Genomic DNA, 25,375 nt, shown 5'->3' with positions numbered 1-25,375 from the left:
CACCTATAGAAAAATGGACAACAGATAGGAAAAAGCCTTTCACCTGGGAAGAAATCCACACAACCAATATATTTTAAGAGGGCAACATGACAGCATGGGCTGGGGCAGGGCTTTTCAAATTGAATATACATTTGAACCTCCTAAAGCTCTTGTTAAAATGCAGGTTCTGGCTTGGTGGGCCCGGATGAGATTCCATCTCTCATACGTGATGAGGTCCTGCTGGTCCGAGGACCATACTTTTGAGAAGTGAGGGGATAGGTAGAGAGAATGTGTGAACTTTTCAGCCACCCACGTCTATAATGCAGCTGTGCCTCCTTTCAACTGTGAACCTTGGATAAGTAACAATGCTTCTGTGACTCAGTTTCTCACCTGTGAAATGGAGATAATAATAGTCTCCATCACTTGTGGCGGGGAGGATTAAGGGGGTTAACATATGTAACATGTGTAGTGCAGCATGTGACGAAACAAGTGTTCAATAAATGTTAGCAATTGGTGGTGGCCATAGGAGTTACTAGAGAAACGCAAACTAAAGCACAGTGAGATACTATTTCACACTCACCAGAGGCAGATGGATGTCAGAAAGCCTGACACTTTCAAGACTGAGGAGACAGAAACTCTCGTCACTGCTAATGGGGGTGCAAACCAGTACAGCCTCCTGGAAGAGTGGCTGGGGGGCCCCTGCAGTGTGATTCTAGATGTATGTGTGTGTGTATTTCTAGAGAGTGTATAAAACCTAGCCACTGGAAGCATACATGGCACGTTCAAGAAACTGGTTGGCTCTGGGGAGGGAGGGAAGGAATAATACAATTGGGGAAAAAATGTGCACTACAGTTTTGCTATACTTGATGGAAAGATGACTAAATTTTAACATTTCTTATCTCTGGATGGTGGGCTTCCCTGTTGGCTCAGATAGTCAAGAATCTGCCCGCAATGCGAGAGACCCAGGTTTGATCCCTGGGCCAGGAAGATCCTCTGGAGGAGGGCATGGCAACCAACTCCAGTATTCTTGCCTGGAGAATCCCATGGACAGAGGAGGCTGGCGGGCTTGAGTCTATGTGGTGGCAAAGAGTCGAACACGACTGATCAACTAAGCACGTAAACATACACATCTCTGGATGATGGATACAAGATTATTTGTTACATTATTCTTCCAAGTTTTTTGTATTTTCTTACGTTTTTAAATTTTGTTTTTCAGGGAAAGAAAGGGGAAGAAGGAAGACATTAGAGCAAGTGGACTGAGCAGGTCTGGTACAGTGTTGGGTGTTCAGTGGGGAGGACCAAGAGGTCTATCTACGGGGGCCCCACCTTTCTTCAGGGATCAGGGGAAAGGAAGTTTAGAGAGACAGAGGAGAAAGCTGAAACTCTTGTTAAGTGACCTATCATTTTAGTGGAAAATACATATTCTTTCCACATAGATTATGTATTTCATTGAACAAACATCAATGAAAACATGACCCCTGCTTTTTAGACACTGGAACCTTAATTCTGGGTATTTCTGCCTGGATCTTCATGCAGCTGGGGGGGACCTGAGATCCTCCATCTCATCATTGATGTGGAAAAAAATCACACACTGAAAAATTCCTGGGTTCAACTTCCCTCTCAACCCCGTACCGTGTGACTCAAGGGCAGTTTCTCGCTCTCTGAACCTCAGGCTCTTCTGTAACATAGAGAATTCAGGCATTGGAACGTGGCTGTCAGCCTGCAGAGTGGGAAGAGGCCAGGCCGGGGCAGGGCCCTCCTGCCCTTTCTTCTTCTTCGGAGGCAGCCTGGGAGGGGCCTGCCCACAGGGAGGGTGCGGCCAGGAGAGGCCTCCTGCCATCCCTCTTCCTGGCTGCCCCTGGTGACAGGCTGGGAACCTGCCAAGGTTTCTGCACTGCCTAGGGCCCGGAGACTGGAGCTGGGAGCCAGAGACATGAACAAGATCTTCCCGCAGGTAAGAGCTGCCCTGAGACCGCTCCTGACCTGGGTGGGGGGTGCGGGCAAGCCGTGGGCTAAGGGTGGGCAGTAAAGAGGGGAGACCCTGAGGTGACTCGGGTCCCCCACCGCCCTGGAGGCTCTCTGCCAGGTTGTAGGGAGACGCAACAGGTGAACCAGGTGGTGACAGCTGGGGGGGCACAGGAGGCCAGGGGAGGGAACGATCGACATTAAGGGGGTGCCTGGAGGAGCTTCTCCAAGGGGGTACCCCCTGAGCTGGTTTGAAGGATGACTGTTTGCCAAATGGGCAGTGGAGGCAAAGGCTTTCCAGGCAAAGGGCATAGTACAGGCTAAGGTGTGGGAACATGAAGTAGACATGAGTGTGGGGCATCCGAGTGGGAGGGCCAGTGTTTCCACCCAAGGCTCCTGGTGACGCTTCTGAAAAACTTCTCAGTCTAGCTCCCTGAGGCGGGACCTCCCCTGACCTCAGCCCACCCCACCTTCTGTTCTCTTGGGCAGGGGGATGGCAATGGCAATGCTGCTGCTGGAAGCAAAGCCCTCCCTGGAGGGGAAGGTAAAGGCCAGGGGGGCTGGGGGCCAGCCCTTCCCCCACATGGGACTCCCTTGATGCTGGGCTGTTGCTATGGAGACACAGAGGCTCCCTGAGGCTCCCTCTATCTCTCAGACCTCTGCCCCGTGGTTGATGCCATCCATTCCCAGTGTCCTGGCCATCTGTATGATGGCCGTTTGCTAAATGCACAAGCACATGTGAGCATGTACTGTGTGCTGCCCACCCCACAGACATGCTGCTGCTGCTGCTGCTGCTGCTAAGTCGCTTCAGTCATGTCCAACTCTGTACGACCCCATAGACAGCAGCCCACCAGGCTCCCCCGTCCCTGGGATTCTCCAGACAAGAACACTGGAGTGGGTTGTCATTTCCTTCTCCAATGCATGAAAGTGAAAAGTGAAAGTGAAGTCACTCAGTCGTGTCCGACTCTTAGCGACCCCATGGACTGTAGCCTACCAGGCTCCTCCGCCCATGGGATTTCCCAGGCAAGAGTACTGGAGTGGGTTGCCATTTCCTTCACCCACAGACATGCAGTGCCCCCCAAAACCCAAAGAGGAAAGAGTGCTAGAGTCCAGTCTCTGACTCAAAGGGTGACCCAGATGGGTCTCTTTACCTCTGAGGGATAAGGTGGAAGGATCTCACATTTATGGAGCACCTGCTCTTGGCCGCGGGCTCACCGAGTGACCAGGACAGTGTGCTTTACTTCTGTGGAATAAAGAAGAAAAGAACACTTTTATTGAGCACCTATTATGTGTCCAATCTTGACTCTCATTTGACCACTGAGGGGACAGACCCAGAGAGGTCACTACTACTAATAACTATCAAGGATCAAGGCCCTATTGTGTGCCCAGCACCATGGGGCCTCTTCTACACCCAATGGTCAGCTCCAAGGGGGTCTCCTGTTAGGTACAATAGCAGATGAGGCAGCTGAGGTGACGTGAGGTTGGGTGGTTCAGCCAAACTGGGATCCTGCATGGATGGGAGGCGTGAGGCAGGGTTCAAGTTCAAATTAGGGTCCCTCGGCTTGCAGAGCCCCAGTGTTTTTTGCTCCACACTGGCACTCGTTTATTTCAAGCCTGCTTCATGAAGGGCCTGGTGTGGAATAATGGCCTCCTTTTCCCATCTGTCCCCAGGGGGATCAGCACTTAAGGGCTTTCAGGCTTTGAAGTGCGACCTTCACCTGGCCGTGGACCCCGAGACGCTCCTGTGACCCCTCCTGCCCAACCTGTGCTGTGCAAATATTTGAGAAGCAGCTGCTTGGCCAGCCAACCAGGACGCTTCTCCTTGCCAGCCTTCTCGCTGTCTCCCTGGTTACCCGAGTTTACAAGGGAGCCACTGACCAAGGCTGCAGGGAATGTGGGTTTTAGATTTATGCTACGTCTCCTACTACATCTCCCTTCCCAAGGTACACCCACCCCGGGCTTCAGCCACACTTGCTGTCCCCCATGTGCCAACAGGACCTCTACCCTCCTACGCCCTCTACTTGGACTGCCCTCTCCTTGCACCTTCCCCTCACCTGCCCATGGAAATCCCATCCTCCTTCAAGCACCGAGGACACCTCCTTCACCACATTGGTCACCTGGCTGTGCAGGCTGCTGGGGTACAGGTACAGGTCTGACTGATAGACCAGCACAGAGCAGGCTGCTCTGAAAATGTGAGTGGACTGTATGCAAGTGACCTGAAGTGACCTGAACTGGGTTCTTCCCTGGATCTCTAGGTCAGAACCTTCATAAAGCACCTGTTGTGTGCCTGCTGCTGGGGTGACCTCTGGGGATACATGCTCCTGCCCCTTCCCTCAGATAATAGTCCCCGGGGAACAGAGGAGTGCTCATGCTCTTCTTTTTATGTGTCCAGACCTTGTCTTCTAAGTGCAACTGCAAGCTTTTAAAGGGCAAGGATCAGAGCTGTGATTGCTTTTATGTCCTCTACAGAGCAGGGCACGTAGTGTTAGTCACTCAGTCATGTTCAGCTCTTTGCAACCCCATGGACTGTGGCCTGCCAGGATCCTCTGGGCAGGAATACTGGCCATTTCCTTCTCCAGAGGATCTTCCCGACCCAGGGAGTGAACCTGGGTCTCCCACGTTGCAGGCAGATTCTTTACCGTCTGAGCCACCAGGGAACTTAGTAAGTCCCCAATAAGATTTTCTTTCATTATTTCACAAGCCAGAAAAAAATTCAGGAGCAAAGTCAGTTAAAGGTGTCACTGTCATTTCCAGATTGGCACATAGTAGATGCTCAATAAAGACAAACAGTAGCTAGAACCTTTATAGCACTTACTATGTACCAAGCCCTGTTCTGATCCAGTACCTAGCTTAATCCTCTCAACAACTCTAATACAGGCATTAGAGCCCCATTTCCCACATGAGGAGAACAGGCACAGAGAAGTGAAGTGGCTTCTCAGTGTGGCCCAGCTGAAACGTGGTGGAACTGGGATTTCGACCAGCATCCTCGCAGGCTCCCGAATGAACAATCAGTTGACACCGTGGAAAGAGCACCAACTTTGGCAGCAAACAGATGTGGACTGACTTAACAGCCCACACAAGGGGACTGGACCTTTCCTTCTGTGAGCTTCAGTTTCCTCATCTGTTGTCTTGAGGAATGAAAATAATGGCTATGAAGGGCCTGCTCTGGTTTCTGCCCTATGGCAGGAACTCAGTAAGCAGGTGTCCGTGTCTCCTCCCCTATCAGACTCATGGAAGGACATGGGGGTTAGGGGGTGGAGCAGAGACCTGGGACCCTTATCCCGACTGCCACTCACCAGCTACTGGATGTGGGCCAGGGCCAGGCATTTAGTGGGGTGGGTCCACAGGCAGGGCTGAGAGCATCTCAGTGGGCTTGGGAGCACCCTCCTCCAGGGAAGTCTGTCCTACCCCAGCACCCCAGTGAAGAGGGACCACTTGTAGGGGTCAAGGCAGGGGATCCCTGGGCCCCAGCACTGGCTACTCCATCATTGGTTTCCCACCCCACACAGCGGACTGCAGCCCTTGCTGCTGCTCACGCCGAGGGGCCTGCCTCTCAGCCTTCCTGATGCTCCTGATGACAACTCTTGCAGCTCTGATCGCCCTGGTCTCCATCCTTGGACCCCCACCTCGCACGCCAGGTCAGGGTGGGCAAGAGAGTGGGTCAGACTTGTTGGGAGGGTAGAGGGAACACAGAGCGATGGGGGAAACTGATCCTGCCTGGCTTCTCCACAAAGTGACTTTTGAACAGTTCCTTAGGGTGCATGTACAGATGCACACGGACACTGGCATGCGCACATCTCTGAGCTTCCATCTGCACATCTGTAGCTTGAGCTATTGAAGTGGACCCAGCTATGAGGCCACCTCCTCCAGGAAGCCTTCCCCTGCCTGCCTTGTTTAGGAGCCTAGTTTCAGCTCCCATTGCTCTCACACTTCCTCTCCCCCAAGCCCAATCACCCAGAATGGTTGTCCTTCTGTGTGTCTGTCTCCACCACAAAGGACAGGGACCTGTCCAGTACATCCCTGAGGCCAGGCAGGCTTCAGCAGTGAGCCCCAACACCAAACGTGACCTCGTGGAGCTAACAGTTTGCAGAGTGACACGGAGGTTAACCCAATAAGCACTTTAAGGCAGGCTTGGGGGAGTTCTGAGAGTCTGGAGCGGGGCTCTGGCCAGGCCAGGGGTCAGGATGGGCACCTTGAGAAGTGAAAGGCACTGAAGCATGAAGGGAAAGCGGGATTGGTTGGTGGAGGGGGTGGCGGGAAAAGCATCCAGGCACAGGGAACAGCATGTGTGGGGTGGGAGGAAATATGAGGAGAAGGTCAGTGGACTCGATGGACAGAGCAGCGGGTAGGCCAGGGGCCCAAGGCTGCAATGGGGAAGGAGGTCACCATCTAGAGAGCCCTGGGAAGGAATTAGCTGGGAGGGGGATGTCACCAGAACTACGTTTCTGAGAGATATCTCTGTTGCTTAGCAGGAGGTGCCAAGGGGACACAGTGAGAGCAGGGGTAGAATCCACAGCACCCTCATGCCTGTGCGTGGACACTGCGGCTAGATGTGAACACATGAAGAGTTGCCTCCATGCACGCACCTGTGTGTCTGTGTGTGCATGTGTTCAAGCATCTGTGTGTATGCACATGTTTGCATGTGCAGGTACAGATCTGTGTGTGTGTTTGCCCTTGTGTGTGCACGTCTGTGTTTGTGCAAATGTGTCCAAGCGTGTATGTCTGTGAGCAGTTGTGTGTGTGTGACAATGTATCTCTGAGAGCCAGCCCCGTCACACTAGCTGAGGCAGTTCCAGGAGATGAGCTGTGATTCCCGTGTGCACAGATCCACATAAACTCGCCCCCACCTCCAACCTGCACACACGTGTGTCTGCGTGCACAGCCTGCAGAGCTGGACCTCCCAGCTCCTCTGTCAGTTTCTCTCCCCTAATTCTTTGGGGCAGCCCCGAGCTGGGTGCTCCACACAGTGGGACAGAGGGAAGACTCTCAGAGGGACAGACACTCAGACGGTCCCCACCACTCCTGGGCACTGCAGAGGAAGCCCGACCTCAGGAAAGAGAGAGGCAGCAGCCTGGTTATTAGCTGTGTGGCCAGGCCTCTCAAACCTCACCAAGTCTTACTTTTCTCATCTATAAAATGGGGCTAATGATGACACGTCGCGGGAGGGTTCAGGGAAACAATAGAATAAAAATGTGAAGGTGTTTGCAGCCTGTAAAGCTGTCCCAGATAGAAGGACTGTGGCGTAACAGTCATTAGCTGGCCCCAGGATGTTGTCTCTGACACCCTCACCTGCACCCGGAGCCCTGCCAGGAAAAACGCATCACTGACTCGAGGCCTGTCCCGAGGAGCTTCCCGTGAGATGGTTGTTCGATAGACATGGGAACCATGACTTTCTCTGCACTCTCTCTAGGGTTATTCACACAGAGACTTTTATGTAATCCCCCCAGCAGCTCCACGGGGTGTGTGCTATGCTCCCCACTTTGCAGACAAGGAACCTGAGGCACGGAGAGGTCAGGCCACCTGCCCACGGTCACACAGCCTGCAAGTGGTTGAACTGGGGCTTGCACGCCATCTTCCACGCTGAGCTCAGTGTCCTCCCCGTGGCCCCAGCCCCTCCCTCCAGCTCAGGTGGGGCTCAGCGGGGAGAACTTGGTGATGTCCTTGTGAACATCACCCTTGACCCTTCTGGGGCTTGCCCCGCCCACCCAGGGGCCCAGGCCTGCGTGACACAGATGAACAGGACAGGCTTCCTGTGCGACGACCGGAGCAGCTGCATCCCGGCCAGCAGGGTCTGTGACGGCGTCCGCACCTGTGCCCACGGCGAGGACGAGGGGGAGGCCTTGTGCCGTGAGTACCTACACCAGGGGCCCTTGGGAGCTGCCCCCAGCTCCAGCTCTCCCTGCAGCCAGACTGAAGCTCGACCACCCTGAACGTACCAGGCACCCTTGTGTGCTTCTATGCCTTTGGTTGTACACTGCCAAGACCATTTTCTCCCACCCTGTCCCAGTTACATGCACACACACATGCCCACACGGGGGAATGCCTCCTCTCTGGGTCTGGAGAAACTCTATGCAACCCTCACGGCAGAGTTCAAGCGTTACCTCCTCCAAGAAGTCTTCTGACTCCCAAACTAGATGCTGCTGCTGTTAAGTCGCTTCAGTCGTGTCCGACTCTGTGCGACCCCATAGACGGCAGCCCACCAGGCTCCCCTGTCCCTGGGATTCTCCAGGCAAGAACACTGGAGTGGGTTGCTATTTCCTTCTCCAATGCGTGAAAGTGAAAAGTGAAAGTGAAGTCACTCAGTCGTGTCCGACTCTTAGCGACCCCATGGACTGCAGCCTACCAGGCTCCTCCGTCCATGGGATTTTCCAGGCAAGAGTACTGGAGTAGGGTGCCATTGCCTTCTCCGCAAACTAGATGAAGTTCCCTTTACTGGACTCTCATAGCCCCTGTGCTTACCTGTGTCCCAGCCCCAGTCACATTCATTGTCAATCTCATTTGGCATGTTTGCCACCCCCATCAGACTGTGAACTCCTCTGACGCAAACCTAGTCTGCTTGATCTTGGGGCCCAGGCCCTGGCACAGGGCTCTGCACAGAGAAATATCCAGAATGATTTGTTGAATAAATGATGAAATTAGTGGAGCAACCAATGAATGAATGGGAAGGTCTAATCCCAGACCTTAAACCCGACAGTTCTCAAGAGAGAGGAGTGTGGCAGTTGCCACAGAGGAGGAAAAGAGATTGGTGAGTTAGAGTGGGTGGGGTGGGGTAGCTTATGAGGGGAGGGTCATTGCGTCATGAGCCCTCAAGGCCAGAAGAGATCTTAAATTCATCTAGCCCATGTTCCAGCTCATGCCCCAATCCCCTCTGCCACCCAGCCTCTGCTTGTACACTCCCAGGATAGAAGCTCACTACAACTTGAGGAAGCCACTCCCATCACTCTGGTTTTCCCATGGGGACGTCTCCCTTGTACTGAGTTTAGGGCTGCCTCCCAATAGCACCCTTGACTGGTTCCAACTCTAACCTCTCATCAACCCCTGCCCTCCAAGAAGCACATGTCAATCTGTTTCCCATGACGGTGGCACTGCGTGGATTGGAGATTGCTTTGTCGTCCCGCATGAGTTTCCTCTTCCCTGAACTACCCTCTGAACTCCCAGTCACCCCGTTGTGATTGGTCTTTCTCACTCCACCAGCATCCACAGAACACAAACCAACTGCCCACGTCCCTTTCCCTGGACTAGCTCCAGAAGCATCTGTGACACTTCCGGCTGGCTCTGGCCAGTCCAAGGAACAAAGACTTTTCCCCTCCTAAGTCTGGGTTATATCTCTAGTGATGTGGCCTGAGTTTGTGTTAATTTTTGGTAGCCCTGTCACACTGCTGTCTAACACAGAACCCACTTTCAAGAAGGGTGCTCTGATTCCCTTTCACAAAACATGTGAACCCACATCCCTTGAGTTCCGGGATCCAAGTGCAAGACTTCACATTTATTCTTTTAAAAATTATTTATTTTATTTTTTTATGGCTGTGCTGGGTCTTCACTGCTGGTCTGGCTTTTCTCTAGTTGCAAAGAGCAGAAGCTACTCTCTAGTTGCAGTGCTCGGGCTTTTCACTGCATTGGTTTCTCTTGTTGTGGAGCACAGATTCTAAGTGCAGGGGCTTCAGCAGTGCGTGGGCTCAGTATCTGCGGCTCTCGGACTCTGGAACACCGACTCAAAGTTGTGGCTCACAGGCATAGTTGCTCCCTGGGATGTAAAATCTTCCCAGATCAGGGATTGAATCCATGTCTCCTGCACTGGCAGGTGATTTCTTTACTGGTTAGCCACCAGGGAAATTCCACATTTATTCCTGTTGTGTTCCAGTTGGAGGAAGCTTCCTGGAGGTGAAGGAACTTGAACCTGGACTTGCAGGTGGGATGGTTTTGGACAGGTGTCAAGAAGGACATTTCTGGAGGGAGGAGCAGAGTAAGACATGGTGTGGTTGGGAAGGAGCAAGAGCTGAGTATAAGTGAGGAAGGGAGGAGCAGCTCTGGGCATCCTGCTGGATAAACAGGGAAAGAACCCTCCTCTCCCCTTGACTGACCTCCTCCCCAGGAAACATTCTTCTTGTGTTCTCCTTGTGTCCTTCCTGGATGGACAGTGACCCCAGGTTTGTCAGCTGCCAGGGTGGTCAGGACAATCCACCTCCATTTAGCCGTGAGACACCTGCAGCCTGAATGTACCAGCCCGAACGTACCTGAACTGCAGCCAGATGTGGACTCGCCCCTGCTTCATCTCTCCCTCTGTAGGAGCTGTGCCCCAGAGCCTCCCCGGCTTTCTCGTGGCTTACTGTGGAAACCCTGCTTCCTGGATCTACTCAGACCAAATGTGTGATGGGATCAACAACTGTGGGGACTGCTCAGATGAACTGAACCCAGGTGGGGGTCTGGGCACAGGCTGGGCTGGGCAACTGGACAGGCAGTGGCCAGAGGGCAGAAGTTAACCAGAGGATCTCTGAGGTTCCCCTTGCATCCCCTGTTTGCATTCTAGGAAGAAGTTTTCCACTTCTGCTTGAATGCCTCAAGTGGCAAGGTGCTCATTACCACTATAAGTGGTTCCTTCCGGAGGGTTATTCTGTGGTGGGGAACTTAGTTTCAAGGTCTCAAATGAGGAAACCAGGGAGCCCAGAGGGCAGTCACAAGAAGAGTACGTACGTGGCCCAACTGGGGTTTGAACCTGGGCTTCCCTCATCTCTTCTGCACCACCCAACAATCCTGTGAGGAAAGCAGGGCGGGAATCACTGCCCCAGTTTATATGTAGGTAAACTGAGGCCAGAGGGGAGAAGAGACTTAGTAAAATGAGTGATAAAGAGGGAGCTTGGGTATAAACCCAAGTCTCCCAACTCTAAGATTTGAGTTCTTCCACTCCCCCAGAGTTTGCTTCCAATCTCTTCCCTGGCATTCAACCCACAAATATGTTCTGAGCACTGTTGGGGGCTGGCCTGGTGCCAGGTCCTGCTGGGAAACAGCCAGGGGTCAAACATATGTCCTATCCCCAGGACTTATATCATGCTAGTGACTAAAGGTAGCGGCAGGGGTCCTGGAGAGGTTTTTGTTGGGGGGGAGGGGAGAAGAAATCATCAAGGGAGACTTCTCAGAAGAGGCTGTGTTCAAGCAGGCCTTAAAAAATGGGCAGGGTTTCACCAGGCAGAGACTGGGTGTGCAGTGGGGAATGCTGGAGGCCCAGGGTGCAGGTTAAAGAAGGGAGGCCTGCAAGGTTCTCTCAGGGAGTCGTAAGTGGTGGGACCAAATTAGGGTGAGAGAGGAGGATGGGAGATGACGGCACCCATTAATATTTGAACACTGACCGTGGGCCTGGCACTTGGCCTATCTTTCTTAGTAACAACCTTGAGCAGATGAAGAAACTGAGGCTCAGACAGGGTGAGAGACTTGCTTGAGGTCACACTCAAAGTCACACAGAAGTTTAGCCCTTCTGGATGGCACACATATGATACATATGCTGCTTCCTGCCACTTTGGTACCTCAGGCAGATATTGCTGGGTTTGGATACAGCCTCAGTGCTTTTCTCAGCTCAATAATCCCAGTGGGGCCCACTGATGGCTCACATGGGATGCACACGAGACAGGGTACTTGTCACCCTGTCACAAGTAGGGTGACCACCCCAGGACGCTCTGAGCTGAGTTGGGGAGTCCAGATTCTCTCTTCTGCAGGAAATAAGGAATACAGTCAACCTGTGTCAAATAGGGTAGGGCTGTGGGGGCTATGTCGAGTTGCAGGGCTAAGGAGTACCCTGGTGGATAGGGCATTCCAGCTGTTCTTCTATCTTCCCAGTGACTATCTGCCCACCCTGCGGCCCTGGGTGGTGGCGCTGCCCCTCGACTGTCTTCAAATACTGCAGCTGTATCCCCAGGAGCCTTTGCCGGGATCATGTGCAGCATTGCTCCGACTGGTCCGATGAGTACTCCTGTCCTGGCCCTTGACTGCACCCAGGCCAGAGTGGGCTGCTGGCTGGAACGGTATTGATAACCCTTCACATGTGCTATGAATCCAAGAGCAGAAAGGAATCTTTGAGATCACGTAGAGGAATCTACACACCATTGTCTCTGAATAGGAATTGCCTCTCCTGCTTTCAAGTTTTTCAACCTCTGCTTGAATTCTTCCAGGGATGGGGGGCTCATTACCATGTTAGGCAGCTCCTAACAAAGATGAGGGAAACCTGCTTCCGTGATTTGCGACCTGCCTCTGGTGACACACAGAGGATATCTGCTCCTTTGCTCCAAGACAGGCTTATAGATATTGACCTTGTCACTCCTTGGAGAAAAAATAAGTCTGGGGATTGAACTCCAAGCTGAGGAGTTTAGCCCTTCTGGATGGCACATATACGATGTATAATGCCACTTCCTGCTGCTTTGGTACCTAAGGCAGATATTGCTGGGTTTGGATACAGCCTCAGTGTTTTTCCCAGCTCAATAATCCCAGTGGGGCCCACTGATGGCTCACATGGGATGCACATGAGACAGGGTACTTGTCACCCTGCCCCCAGGAAGCCACCCCAGGAGGCTCTGAGCTGTAGGAAGAACAGCTTGAGGAGCCCCCCTCAACCCCTTCCATCCCCTCTCCTCTGCACCACTTCCACCCTCACCCCAAGACCACCTGCCCAACCAAACAGCCCAAGTTCCTTCAAGTAGGGATTGTATTTCAGTCCCAAAGCCTGAGTTAACCAGCTGTTCCTTGGCATACATTCCAGTTTTACAACACCCAGGCAGGCAAGGATGGATATATCCATTAAACAGATGAGGAAACTGTAGCCCCCAGGATCATACAGCAAAGTCAGGCTCAGAAGTGGGACTCAAACATGGTCCATGGTGTCCCAACCTCAAAGTCGTTTCTGCTACCAATGTGACCCTATCTTGGCCGGGGTGGAGGCAGAGTCTCTGGGTTTAAAAATGTAACTCGAGGGTCAGAAAGTGTCCCACCCTTATTCTGAAAGATGGACTTGGAATCTGGCTAATAAGAGGGTTCCAGTTGATGGAGACAGACATATCCCTGTTGGAAATTAATATAATCAATTCTGTGTATCAGTCTTCTGTGAGTTTTGAATTAAAAATGGACATCTGAGAGACAGGTGAGCTCCAGTTCATTCATTGCCACCTGAGTCAATTCATTTGCTCACTGAACAGTCTCTGTGTGCCTGTTCTGTGCCAAGCCTAGTGCCAGGCACCCAGAAGTGAACAGGCCTGGACCCCAGCACCTGAGGAGAAGAAGGTGTCATGGAGGAGGCACCTCACACTGGAAAGATGGGTGGGGCAGCAGAAAGTGCTGGGCTGAGGACACCAAGGAGGGGACTTGGAGAGCCAGGATGTAACCATATTTCTGACTCAGATGACCTGAGGGCCAGCTTGTGGAACAGGACGCCTCAGAGATCCCGCCTGAGCGAGGCTCAGCCCTGGGTTCTGGTGCCTTTGGCTGAGTTTCTCTCCAAGGGCAGCACAAATGGGGTGCAGCTGGCATCGGGGCATCCTCGGCTCTGGAGACCGACCCAGAGGGGCTGACTGACCCCCGAGGAGGAAGAAACAAAAAGCCACGTGGACAGAGTTACAGACGGGCTATAAACCACGGGGTAACAAAGAGTCAGACACAGCTGAATGACTAAGCATAACATGGGGAACAAGTAAAGGTCCAGCAGCTCATTCCCAGCGTTCACATGCCAACATGTTCCTGACGCCCGGAGCATTAGTTGTTGAAAACAAGGTCACTGGGGAGAGGCCATGAGAACAAGAGCCTATGCTAACTCCCACTGAAACCACACAACTTAGACTAGGGCTCATACTCAGCCAAAACCCAGGTTGGGACTTGAACCCACTGTCTTTTAATTGAGGTCACATGCCTGGTCTCAGGACTTAATGAAGCTCAGGTTCTTCAGGTCTCTTCGCAGAAAGAATTCAGGGATAGGTAAGAAGTGGGTTTATTTAGAGAGATACATATTCTACAGACAGAATGCGGTCCATCTCAAAAGGTGATGGTGGCCCTGGGAGAAACACACTCCACACACACAGTGTGGGCCATCTCAGAAGGTGAAGGACCTGAAACATGGGGTGGTCAGTTTTTATGGGATGGGTAATTTCATAGGCTAATGAATGGGAGGATTATTCCAACTATTTTGGGAAAGGAGAGCTTTCCAGGAATTGGCCCACCATCCACTTTTTGACATTTTATGGTTCACCTTGGAACTGTCATGGCACCTGTGGGTGTATCATTCAGCACATACTGATGTGAGTGTACAGTGAGGTCCACTGGAAGTCAAATCTTCTGCCAAATTGGACCTAACAGTTCTAATCGGTCTATGTTGTATCCTCAAGGGCTATGCCATTCTTTTAAAGGTTGTGCCCTGATTCCTTCCCTCCTGTTTCAATACCAGTCAGCCTCAGTGTTTCAATTACAGGAGAGGCCCAGTTCCTGCCAGGGGCTGGTGGTGCAAAGGTTGGCCCCTGTGGGAGAGAGACAAAGAGACCTCAGTGGTCATTCAGTCCTGAGCTTCTTCAGTGGGCTGCGGCTTTCTCAGAAAAATGCTCAGAGGCACTCAGTTGCATATAATTCTACCCTCCGCTCCCAATCAAGCCCATCCATGGGCCTCTACAGGAAGGGGGGGGGGGCCCTTCCCAGGGCCTGAAAGTGGGCTCCTGCCTAACACTCAGAAATGAGTTGTCCGAGAAGACACACAAACTGACAAAGCAAAAGACTTTATTGTGAGTGGGCCCCAGGATGGAGAGCAATAGGGAACCCAGGAGAACTGCTCCGCCACATGGCTCCAGTCGCATTACGGTAATGGGGCTAACTTCTGAGTCGTCTCTGGCCAGTCATTGTGTTTGGCCCATATTTGGTCTGACTCAGGGTCCTTACTGATGGGACTTCCTGTTGTGAGACAACTCATGAGCAAGTTATCATTGTGTCCGGACAAGGTGGATGTTTCCAGTCAACAGCTCCCTAACAGGCCTGTGGGGTTAAGATGTTTCAGTTTATAGGATGAAGAAACCAAAGCTGAGACCAACCTGCCTGAGTCCATTCAGCAGTGGCAGGGGGAGACCAAAAGCCAGCTTTCTAGGTGCACACGGTTGGCACTTGCCGAGTGCTCACTACTAACCAGGCACCGTGCTGAGAACTTTACCTCTCATCCTCCAACAAGGCTCTGAGGGTGGTACCGTGTTTATGCGAGGTTTCGAGAGGCCAGGCAGCCTGTTGAAGGGCGCGTGACTGCTGAGCTCAGAGGCAGGGAAACAGAACCCTGCGGGGTCTCCCAGAACAAAGGCCTTTCCGTACCTCACCCCCTCATTTCTCACTTGGTCTCCTAGGTCTTTCCCGAGTTACAAAGAGAAGACTCAAGCAGTTACTGTTAATAACTAGGGATGTGAAGAATATAGAAACAAAGGAACAGCAGTTAAACAAGAAAAATAATGAGAAGACAAGGAAAGTTAAGAATGAAAAGTAATAATAGTTTGGGGATAAAACAGAGTCCTGCTTCCTCCTTGAGGAATAAACATAACAATCTGATGCCTGTCTTTGAGTTATTCTGTAGCAACTAAGACCCCACACTCAGATGGAGGTTGGTGACCACAGGCTGAGCACAAGCACAGGACCCCAGACTGTCCAGAGCCAGAGGGTGGATGGTTAAGATTCCTGAAACACCACGCTGTTACTTCTCAACCAACCAATGAAGAGAAAGTCAGGAATCCTGGAGCCGTCATCCCCAAATGCTACTTTTAAAAATGCTCCCCTATAAAAACAAAATGCTCCCCTGAAAGCCACTGGGGAGTTCAGGTCTTTTGAGCCTGAGCTGCCTGTTCTTGCTTGGCCATGCAATAAACCTTTCTTTATTCTAAACTCTGACCCTTCCATTCATCTGGCCTCACTGTGCCTCGGGCATGTGGACTTGGGTTTGACAACACCAGGAGTCTGGACACTTAGCTATGGCAGTTGGCTGTTTCATGCTAAGTTTCAGGAAGTTTGGGAAGCCCCCAGTGGCATTGACTCCTGAGCAGCCATGAAGGAGCCAGAGACAGTGCAGACCAGGTTGAAGAGCTGGGGTGCCAGTGCGAGGAGGGAGCCTAAGGGCACGAGAAGCAGTCCCTCGTGGCTGGAGTATAAAGAGCAGTCTTGGATTCTGAGCAGGAGGGGTGAACTTGACCCTGGACATGCAGGGTGCTGGCAGAGGTTTTCAGCAGAAAAAAACATATTTGCTTCCTTTTTCTGGAAGAGAGGCTGCAGAGGCTCTCCTCAGAAGGCTTTCCTCTATACATGGATGTCATGACCAGACTACTTTGCAGGCAGGAGGGGGAGAGGGAGAGCCAAAAGCCGAATTCCCCTGGGAAACAGTAAAGCTTCCAGCAGAAGAAAGGGCAGGGCCTTTAATGAGTATGTCAACAGAAGGAAAATATACAACTAAAAGTTGCAAGTTAAGTTTTACTCAGGGACCTTACTGAAAACTGTAGTCCAGGAGACAGCCTCTCAGACACGTCTGAGGAACCACTCCTAAGAGATAAGGGAGGAACCCAGATATACAGGTTTGTTTTTTTTTCTTACTGGGAAGACAAACAAACACATGTAGTTGAACATCAAAAAATTACTGCTAATCACAAAGAACAGATATCTCAAATGAATGATTTTGGCACTTTTCTATTCATGGGAAGATACAAGACTCTGGGTTCACTGAAATCACTCTTTACATATGCGTTGTAACTATCTCGGGCCAGTATCCAAAGCACGGAGTATTTCCTGGTTTTCTCCATTCCGGATTCCCCTCACGGTGCACCTTTGGTGGGAGGCTGCAGTGGCTAAAGGCTTGGTGTTTACAGAAGTGGTGTGTATAGTGGGCACCATTCTTTGTTTAGGCAGGCAACAGTCCCTGCCTACAGATATTAGCAATATTTGGTGAGCATTTAGTACGTGCCAAGCACTATTGCAAACTTCTGTGTCTTAGCTCTTGTACCTCATTTTATCTTATCCTCTAAAAGGAACCTGGCTTGGTATTCGTACTTCACAGGGGCTAAGACAGATGAAGTTGCTGGGCTAAGACCACACAGTTTTTAAAAGGTGGTGCCAGGATCAAAACTTGATAGGCCCAAGCCCAGAGCCTACTACCCCTACTCCTTGGTGGCTCACTCTTTCTTAGCCAGGACTCCCTAGAAGAGAAAGCTGGAGCCTACGCCGGGGGAGGCAGACTGTCAATAGGAGGTGGCTGGTGCTGACAGAAGAATGATGTTTGTTCTTTTCTGGTTTATTGGTTCTTCTTTTCAGAAAGAAGCAGGTGCTGTAGCAACCTCCCAAACAGCATTCCATAAGCTAGTCCAGGAAGATGCAGAGCCCAGGGTGATTAGCCAGGCCCCTCCCTTGGTTCACATCAGCAGAGCAGGGGATTTAATGCCAGAGCCTGCAGAGAGAACTCAGGCAGCCAGCGTCAATATTTGCCATGTCCCAGCCTCCCTGGCCCCAGCTCTAAGATCAGTACGTTAAGTACACGAGGTTCTTCTCTGTGCAAATATGCAGGGATAGATGAATGGAATTTAAAATGGCTCAGGCTTCACCATAGGGTCTGGACTGGAAATCTGGCCTGGTTTAACCTTCTGCCATCACTGTTTGCCTGGGGCTCTCCATTCATCCTTAGATTCACCGAACCACATACATCAGAGCTGGTAAGAAGCTCAGAGTCCAGCCAGATTTCTGGGAGGAAGACACTGCTTCCTGGAGAAGTAGAGAGGGAGGGGACCAGCCCAAACTGGCACTGCCTGGTAGCCATCTCTGGGATTCTGAGGCCACCCAGCAACTCCAGGCCAGGCAGAAGCAATTTCTCTTCTAAAAAGAGTGATTTCTCTTCTAAAAAAAGTGATTTCTCTTCTAAAAAAAGCAATTTCTCTTTTTTAAAAAAGTTATTTAAAAAACAAAACACACATTTATACTTATATTTACATTTCATGAAATACGCAGATCTTAAGTGTATAGTTCAGTGAGTTTTTTTTAATTTGGCTTCATTGGGTCAGTTGTGGCATGGAGGATATTTCATTGTGGCTCATGGACTCTCTGATTGTGGCACGAGTCTCAGTAGTTGTGGCATACAGGCTTACTTGCTTCATGGCTTGTGGGAACTTAGTTCCCTGACCAGGGAACAAACCTGTTTGTTTGCATTGCAAGGTGGATTCTTAACAACTGGACCATCAGGGGGAGTCCCTCAGTGAGTTCTATTTAAAAAAAAAACAAACAGGTTTATTGAAGTATGATTGACAAACAGTAAGCTATACATATTTAAAATGTACACCTTCATAAGTTTTGGCACACATGTATACCCATGAAAATAATTTCACGTCCATTGTGAACATGTCCATCACCCTCAAGAGTCTTTGTGCCCCTTGGTAATCCTTCACTCTCACCCCACCCTGATCCTCACTTCCATACTTAGACAACCACTGCAGAGTACATCATGAGAAACGCTGGGCTGGAAGAAGCACAAGCTGGAATCAACATTGCCGGGAGAAATATCGATAACCTCAGATATGCAGATGACACCACTCTTATGGCAGAAAGTGAAGAACTGAAGAGCCTCTTGATGGAAGTGAAAGAGGAGAGTGAGAAAGTTGGCTTAAAGCTCAACATTCAGAAAACTAAGATCATGGCATCCAGTCCCATCACTCATGGCATCGAGTCCCATCACTCATGGCAAATAGATGGGGAAACAGTGGACACAGTGGCTGACTTTATTTTTGGGGGCTCCAAAATCACTGCAGATGCTGATTGCAGCCATGAAATTAAGACACCTACTCCTTGGAAGGAAAGTTATGACCAACCTAGACAGCATATTAAAAAGCAGAGACAATACTTTGTTAACAAATGTCCATCTAGTTAAGGCCATGGTTTTTCCAGTAGTCATGTATGGATGTGAGAGTTGGACTATAAACAAAGCTGAGCACCAAAGAATTGATGCTTTTGAACTGTGGTGTTGGAGAAGACTCTTGGGAGTCCCTTGACCTGCAAGGAGATCCAACCAGTCCATCCTAAAGGAGATCAGTCCTGGGTGTTCATTGGAAGGACTGATGCTGAAGCTGAAACTCCAATACTTTGGCCACCTCATGCGAAGAGCTGATTCACCGGAAAAGACCCAGATGCTGGGAGGGATTGGGGGCAGGAGGAGAAGGGGATGACAGAGGATGAGATGGTTAGATGGCATCACCGACTCAATGGAGCATCACCAACTCAATGGACGTGAGTTTGGGTAAACTCCAGGAGTTTGGTGATGGACAGGGAGGCCTGGCGTGCAGAGTTGGACATGACTGAGGGACCGAACTGAACTGAACTGATTTTCCATCAGTGTAGGTTAGTTTTCACTTTTCTAGAATGTTGTGTAAGGGAAATCATACTGCATATACTTTTTTTGGGTCTCTCTGGCTTGTTTCACTCAGAATAGTTCTTATGAGATTCATCCATGTTGTAGCATGCCCATAGTCACCACTTTTTATTGCTGAGTAGTACTCCATTGCATGGACGTACCATCATTTGTGAATTCCAGGCTTAAGAGATGCGCTCTCCGTTTATCCATTCATTTGCTAATAGGCTTTAGGCTATTCTCAGTTTGGGCTATTACAAATGAAGCTGCTCTGAACACTTTTGCATAAATCTTCTTATGGACATATACTTTCATTTATCTTGGAAAATAGAATGGCTGGATGTGGTAGGTGTATGTTTAACTGTTTATGAAACAGTTTTTTTTCCATAGTGGTTGTATCATATTCTTACCTACACTTGGTAAGATTGGTCTTTATTTAATTTTAGCTGTTCTAATGGGTAGGTGCTAACATCTCATTGTTTTGCTGTTATTTGTTTGGTTTGTGGGGTTTTTGGCTGTGCTACTGGACCTGCAAGATCTTAGTCCCTGACCAGGGATAAACCAGTGCCTCCTGCAGCATGATCATGGATTCTTAACCCCTGGACCACCAGGGAAGTCCTAGCAGCATCTCAGTGTGATTTTACTTTGCATTTCCCTAATGACTAATGAAATTAAAAGACGCTTACTCCTTGGAAGGAAAGTTATGACCAACCTAGATAGCATATTAAAAAGCAGAGACATTACTTTGCCAACCAAGGTCCGTCTAGTCAAGGCTATGGTTTTTCCCGTGCTCATGTATGGATGTGAGAGTTGGACTGTGAAGAAAGCTGATCGCCAAAGAATTGATGCTTTTGAACTGTGGTGCTGGAGAAGACTCTTGAGAGTCCCTTGGACTGCAAAGAGATCCAACCAGTTCATTCTAAAGGAGATCAATCCTGGGTGTACATTGGAAGGACTGATGCTAAAACTGAAACTCCAATACTTTGGCCACCTCATGCGACGAGTTGACTCACTGGAAAAGACTCTGATGCTGGGAGGGATTGGAGGTGGGAGGAGAAGGGGACAACAGAGAATAAGATGGATGGATGGCATCACCAACTCAATGGACATGAGTTTGAGTGAACTCCAGGAGTTGGTGATGGACAGGGAGGCCTGGCGTGCTGTGATTCATGGGGTCGGACACAACTGAGCGACTGAACTGAACTGAACGACTAATGATGTTGAGTATCTTTTCATGTGCTTATTTGCCATCCATATATCTCCATATATATATATCCATATATCTCCATTAGTGAAAAGTTTGTTCAGACAGTTTCTAATTGCTTGTTTTTTCATTATTGGGTTTAAAAATTTTTTTTTTTATTTTGGCTGTGCTGGGTATTCGTTGCTGCACGGGCTTTCTCTCTACTTGCAATGAGCAGGGGCCACCCTTTGCTGAGGTGCTAGGGCTTCTCACTGCCGTGGCTTCTCCCGTTGTGGAGCACAGGCTCCATGGCGTGCAGACTTCAGTAGCTGCGGCACGTGGACTCAGTAACTACAGTTCCTGACCTCTAGAGCACAGGCTCAGTAGCTGTGGTGCATGGGCCTAGCCCCACCACAGCATGGGATCTTCCCAGACCAGGGATCAAACCCATGTGTCCTGCATTGGTGGACTCTACCACGGAGCCAACAGGGAAACCCCATTACTGGGTTTTGAAAGTTCTTTATATACTTGGAACACACACCCTCTATTAGATTATCATTTGCAAATACTTCTTCCAGTCCATGGCTTGTCTTTTCATTCCCTTAACACTGTCTTTCAAAGAGCAAATTTTTTTATTTTGATAAAGTCTAATTTGTCAAATTTTTTCTTTTATGGATCATGCTTCCGGTTGTTGTGTTTAAGAAATAATTACCTAATGCAGGTCACAAAGATTTTATACTGTATGTTCTTCTAGAGTGTTTATAATTTTAGGGTTTTTTTCCTTTGAAGAAAAACTCCATTTTATAATGGAATGATAAAAAAGCTCCATTCTTTTGTTTAGATAAATTTCAGTAGTGTCGAAGGTGATTTCTCCACAGGGAGAAAAATATATTCTTTCTTTGAAAAGTGATTGACACAAAAAGATTCAAGTTCAGTTTGGTTTCATCTTGAAGGTCTGAAGTAAAACAATTCTTTGTAAGGATTTATAAATTAGACATTCATTGGTTAAACTTCAAAATATCACTTTGAATTGAATAATAGTGAATTCTCTTAACCGCTGGTGAGATTCTGGCAAATAAACTGATCAATTAGACTCGTTCAGTAAAGCCATTTTTAAAGCCTAGAAAAAGAATCCAGGAGTTTCCAACGACTCATCCTCCATGTTGAATTACTCTCAGTTTTGGAATCAAATATTCAGTGTGTAGTTACAGTAAGGGAATTCTGCTGTGACCTAGATAGAACTATAAGTATAGATTAGACAACCTACTTCTAGTATCAATATTTCCTATTTGGCATAGCTATCCAATACATATCACATCTGGAAGAACAGCCTCCTGGGAAGTCCATGAGTGCTTTCAGAGTTCTTTCACAGAGCTGAACACCTGTCCTGACGTCTTCTCCAGTTCTGAGGCAACCTCAGTGTTTTAGGTTTTATAATTAGGTCTATGATTAACTTTGAGTTAAATTTTGTATATGGTGCAAATAATGAATCAAAATTACTTTTGTTTCGTATTCACACATGGAATCCAATTGTTCCAGCACCATCTGTTGAAAAGACAGTCCTTTCTCTATTTGATTGTCCTTGGTGGTGGTTTAGTCGCTAAGTTGTGTCCGACTCACGTGACCCCATGGGCTGCAGCCTGCCAGGCTCCTCTGTTCATGGGATTTCCCAGGCAAAAATACTGGAGTGGATTGCCATTCCCTTCTCCAAGGGATCTTCTCAACCCAAGGACTGAACCCAGGTCTCCTGAACTGCAGGCAGTCTCCTGCATTGCAAGCAGTCTCCTGCATTGTAGGCAATTTTCTGCATTGCAGATAATCTCCTACATTGCAGGTGGATTCTTTACTGACTAAACCACCAGGGAAGCCCTTCATTTGTCCTTGCATCTCTGTTAAAATATGGTGATTTATATACTTGTGATCTATTTGTTCCATTGACTTGTCAACCTTGATACCAATACCACATTGTCTTGATTCTGGCTGCTTTACAGTAATACTTGAAATCATATCGTCTGTGAATAGACAGTTTTCTTTCTTTTTAATCTGGATGCCTTTTATTTATTCTAACTTCAGGCCATTTTAACCTACCATTAATGTCAATAATGCATTTTCATTTTATACAATGTTGTTTTCATTCCGAGGAGCTTGATTTGGGTCTTTCCTGTATCCTCCATGCCTCCACTTAACTCTTTCAACACATAGAACACAATTACTTTTAATGTCCCTCTCTGATGATTCTAATATCTGTCAGTTATGAGTAAATTTAGATTTTTCTCCTCACTATGCTGGGCTTAGTCAGTCGTGTCCAACTCTTTACGACCCATTATATTTTCTTTCTTTTCATGCCTGGTAATTTTATTTTTCATATAGTATAGCAGCTATTCAGTTCAGTTCAGTTGCTCAGTCATGTCCGACTCTTTGCGACCCCATGAATTACAGCACACCAGGCCTCCCTGTCCATCACCAACTCCCAGAGTTCACTCAAACTCATGTCCATTGAGTCGGTGATGCCATCCAGCCATCTCATCCTCTGTCGTCCCCTTCTCCTCCTTCCCCCAATCCCTCCCAGCATCAGGGTCTTTTCCAATGAGTCAATTCTTCGCATGAGGTGCCCAAAGTATTGGAGTTTCAGCTTTAGCATCAGTCCTTCCAATGAACACCCAGGACTGATCTCTTTTAGGATGGACTGGTTGGATCTTCTTGCAGTCCCAGGGACTCTCAAGAGTCTTCTCCAACACCACAGTTCAAAAGCATCAATTCTTTGGTGCTCAGCTTTCTTCACAGTCCAACTCTCACTATATTGTGGTATAATTTCAATATCATTCAACTCACTGCTTTAAAATGTGCAATAATCATTAGTATATTCATAGAGTTGTGTAACCATCACTATAGTCACTTTTAAAACATTTTCATCACCCATAAAAGAACCCTCGTACCCATTAGCCGTCTTTTCTACCCAGCCTCTCTTCCCTAGGCAACCACCACTCTGTCTCTATAGATTTGCCTATTTGGGGCATTTCGTATAAATGAAATCATACAAAACGTGGGGGGGTTTTGGTGGCTAATTTCTTTCATTTACATATTTTTGAAGTTCATCCATTTCGTAGTATGTATCAGTACTTTATTCCTTTTTATTGCTGAGTAACATTCCACTATGTGAATATATATCACATTTTGTTTATCAGTTCCTCGGCTGATGGACATTTGGGTTGTTTCTACTTTTGAGCTACTGTGAACATTTATGTCCGATTTTGTATGAACATTTTAATTTCTCTAGGAGTGGAACTGCTGGCTCATATGTTTAACCTGGTCATATGTCTAACCTTCTGAGGAAGTGCCAGACTGTTTTCTACAGTGGTTGCACCATATTACATTCCCACCAGTGGTGTATGTACAAGGGTTCCAATTTCTCCATCTCCTCACCAACACTTGTTATTGTCTTTTTCTTATTATAACCATCCTAGTGGGTGTGAAGTGGCATCTCATGTGGATTGTGATTTTGATTTGCATTTCCCTGATAACTGATTATACTGAGCATATTTTAATGTGTTTATTGGCCACGTGCATATCTTATTTGGAGAAATGTCTACTCAGGTACTTCACCAAATTTATTTTACTGTTGAGTTGTGAGAATTCTTTATATATTCTGGATACTAAAGACCTTATAAATACATGCTTTGCAAATATTTTCTGCCATCCTGTAGGCTGTCTTTTCACTGATGTCCACAGAAGCATAGAAGATTTTAGCTTGGACGTAGTCTAACTTTTTGTCTTGAATTTTCATTTTTGGTCAATTGTACTTTTGGTGTCATATCTGAAGAGACTTTGCCTAACCCAAAGTCATGAAGATTTATGCCTATACTTTCTTCCAAGAATTTTTTAGTTTTAGCCCTTACATTTAGGTCTATGATCCATTTTTAGATAAATTTTGTATTTGGTATGAGGAAAGGGTCTAATTTTATTCTTTGTTTGTGGCTATCAAGATACCTGGCACCATTTGCAGAAAAGACTATCCTTTCCCCATTGAATTATTTTGGCACCCTTGTCAAAAATCAATTAACTGAAAATTGAGGGTTTATTTCTAGACTCTACGTGCTAAATTTTTATTGGATGCTAAACATTGTGAATTTTAGTTTGTTGAGTGTTACATTTTTTTATTTCCTGTATTCTTGATATGGCTCTGAAATGTTATTAAGTTACTTATAACACTTGATTCTTTAAGGTCTTGCTTTTAAGACTTACTGAGCAAGACTAGAGCCATGTTTGTGTGAGTGCACGCTAAGTCGCTTCAGTCATGTTCAACTCTTTGTGACTCTATGGACTGTAACCCACCAGGCTCCTCTGTCCATGGGATTCTCCAGGCAAGAATACTCAAAAGGGTTGCCATTTTCTCCACCAGGGGATCTTCCCAACTCAGGGAGTGAACCCAGGTCTCCTGTACTACAGGCAGATTCTTTACCATCAGAACCACCAAGGAAGCCCAGAGCCATGTTTAGTCTTGGCTAATTACTATCTGGGACTAATCATTCTCCACTACGGAGGTAAGAATTTTCTGAATTCAATACCGTGGATAATGAGGTTTTTCTACTATTCCTAGTCCTGTGTGGCCATCAAGTACTGCTTCCTCTACTCTTTCTGGGTGATTCTTTCTCTGGCCTGAAGTAATTTCCTTACTTGCAAGTGCTGATCAGTGCGCTCCAGAATTCTCGATGGGGCGCTCTCTGCATTATCTTGAGTACTCTGTGTCTGTAGCTTTCTCCTCTCTGTTGCTCTGTCCTGTGAACTCTAGCTGCCTTGTTTCCCCCTGGATTTTAAGCTCTAACTCTTCAATTCATGGATTATGTTAGTCTCTGCCTGGATTCCCTGTCCCTTTGCTGCAGTTT

At 48.4% G+C, this 25,375-nt stretch overlaps 1 protein-coding gene across 3 annotated transcripts; it reads left to right on the top strand.

Moving 5' to 3' along the window:
- The first annotated feature begins 1,685 nt into the window (after positions 1–1,685).
- Positions 1,686–13,054, top strand: LDLRAD1 (low density lipoprotein receptor class A domain containing 1). 3 transcript variants are annotated; one of them, XM_055403538.2, is made up of 6 exons: positions 1,686–1,933; positions 2,434–2,488; positions 5,454–5,582; positions 7,654–7,791; positions 10,231–10,359; positions 11,773–13,054. In XM_055403538.2, exons 1-6 carry the CDS (start codon positions 1,913–1,915, stop codon positions 11,919–11,921), a joined length of 621 nt encoding a protein of 206 aa, XP_055259513.1. In that variant the 5' UTR covers positions 1,686–1,912; the 3' UTR covers positions 11,922–13,054. The 3 variants fall into 3 exon arrangements, with proteins under 3 accessions (XP_055259513.1, XP_088691442.1, XP_055259512.2); XM_088835316.1 differs by lacking the exons at positions 1,686–1,933; positions 2,434–2,488 and adding an exon at positions 4,513–5,045; XM_055403537.2 differs by lacking the exons at positions 1,686–1,933; positions 2,434–2,488; positions 5,454–5,582 and having other exon boundaries at positions 5,605–7,791.
- The last annotated feature ends 12,321 nt before the right edge of the window (positions 13,055–25,375 follow it).

Source organism: Moschus berezovskii, chromosome 4 (genome assembly GCF_049115385.1).
Source record: "Moschus berezovskii isolate FMDL1 chromosome 4, NW_MosBer_1.0, whole genome shotgun sequence".
Classification (NCBI taxonomy): Eukaryota; Metazoa; Chordata; class Mammalia; order Artiodactyla; family Moschidae; genus Moschus; species Moschus berezovskii.
Note: the sequence above shows the minus strand (reverse complement) of the source record. Positions and strands in the feature narration are given on the sequence as shown.

Bases quoted from the DNA above. Each gene is read 5' to 3' on its own strand.
- LDLRAD1 (XM_055403537.2), top strand. From the start codon at position 7,413: ATGCTCCCCACTTTGCAGACAAGGAACCTGAGGCACGGAGAGGTCAGG. The intron at 7,792-10,230 runs GTGAGTACCTAC...CTCCCTCTGTAG, and splicing joins CGAGGGGGAGGCCTTGTGCC to GAGCTGTGCCCCAGAGCCTC. The intron at 10,360-11,772 runs GTGGGGGTCTGG...CTATCTTCCCAG, and splicing joins CTCAGATGAACTGAACCCAG to TGACTATCTGCCCACCCTGC.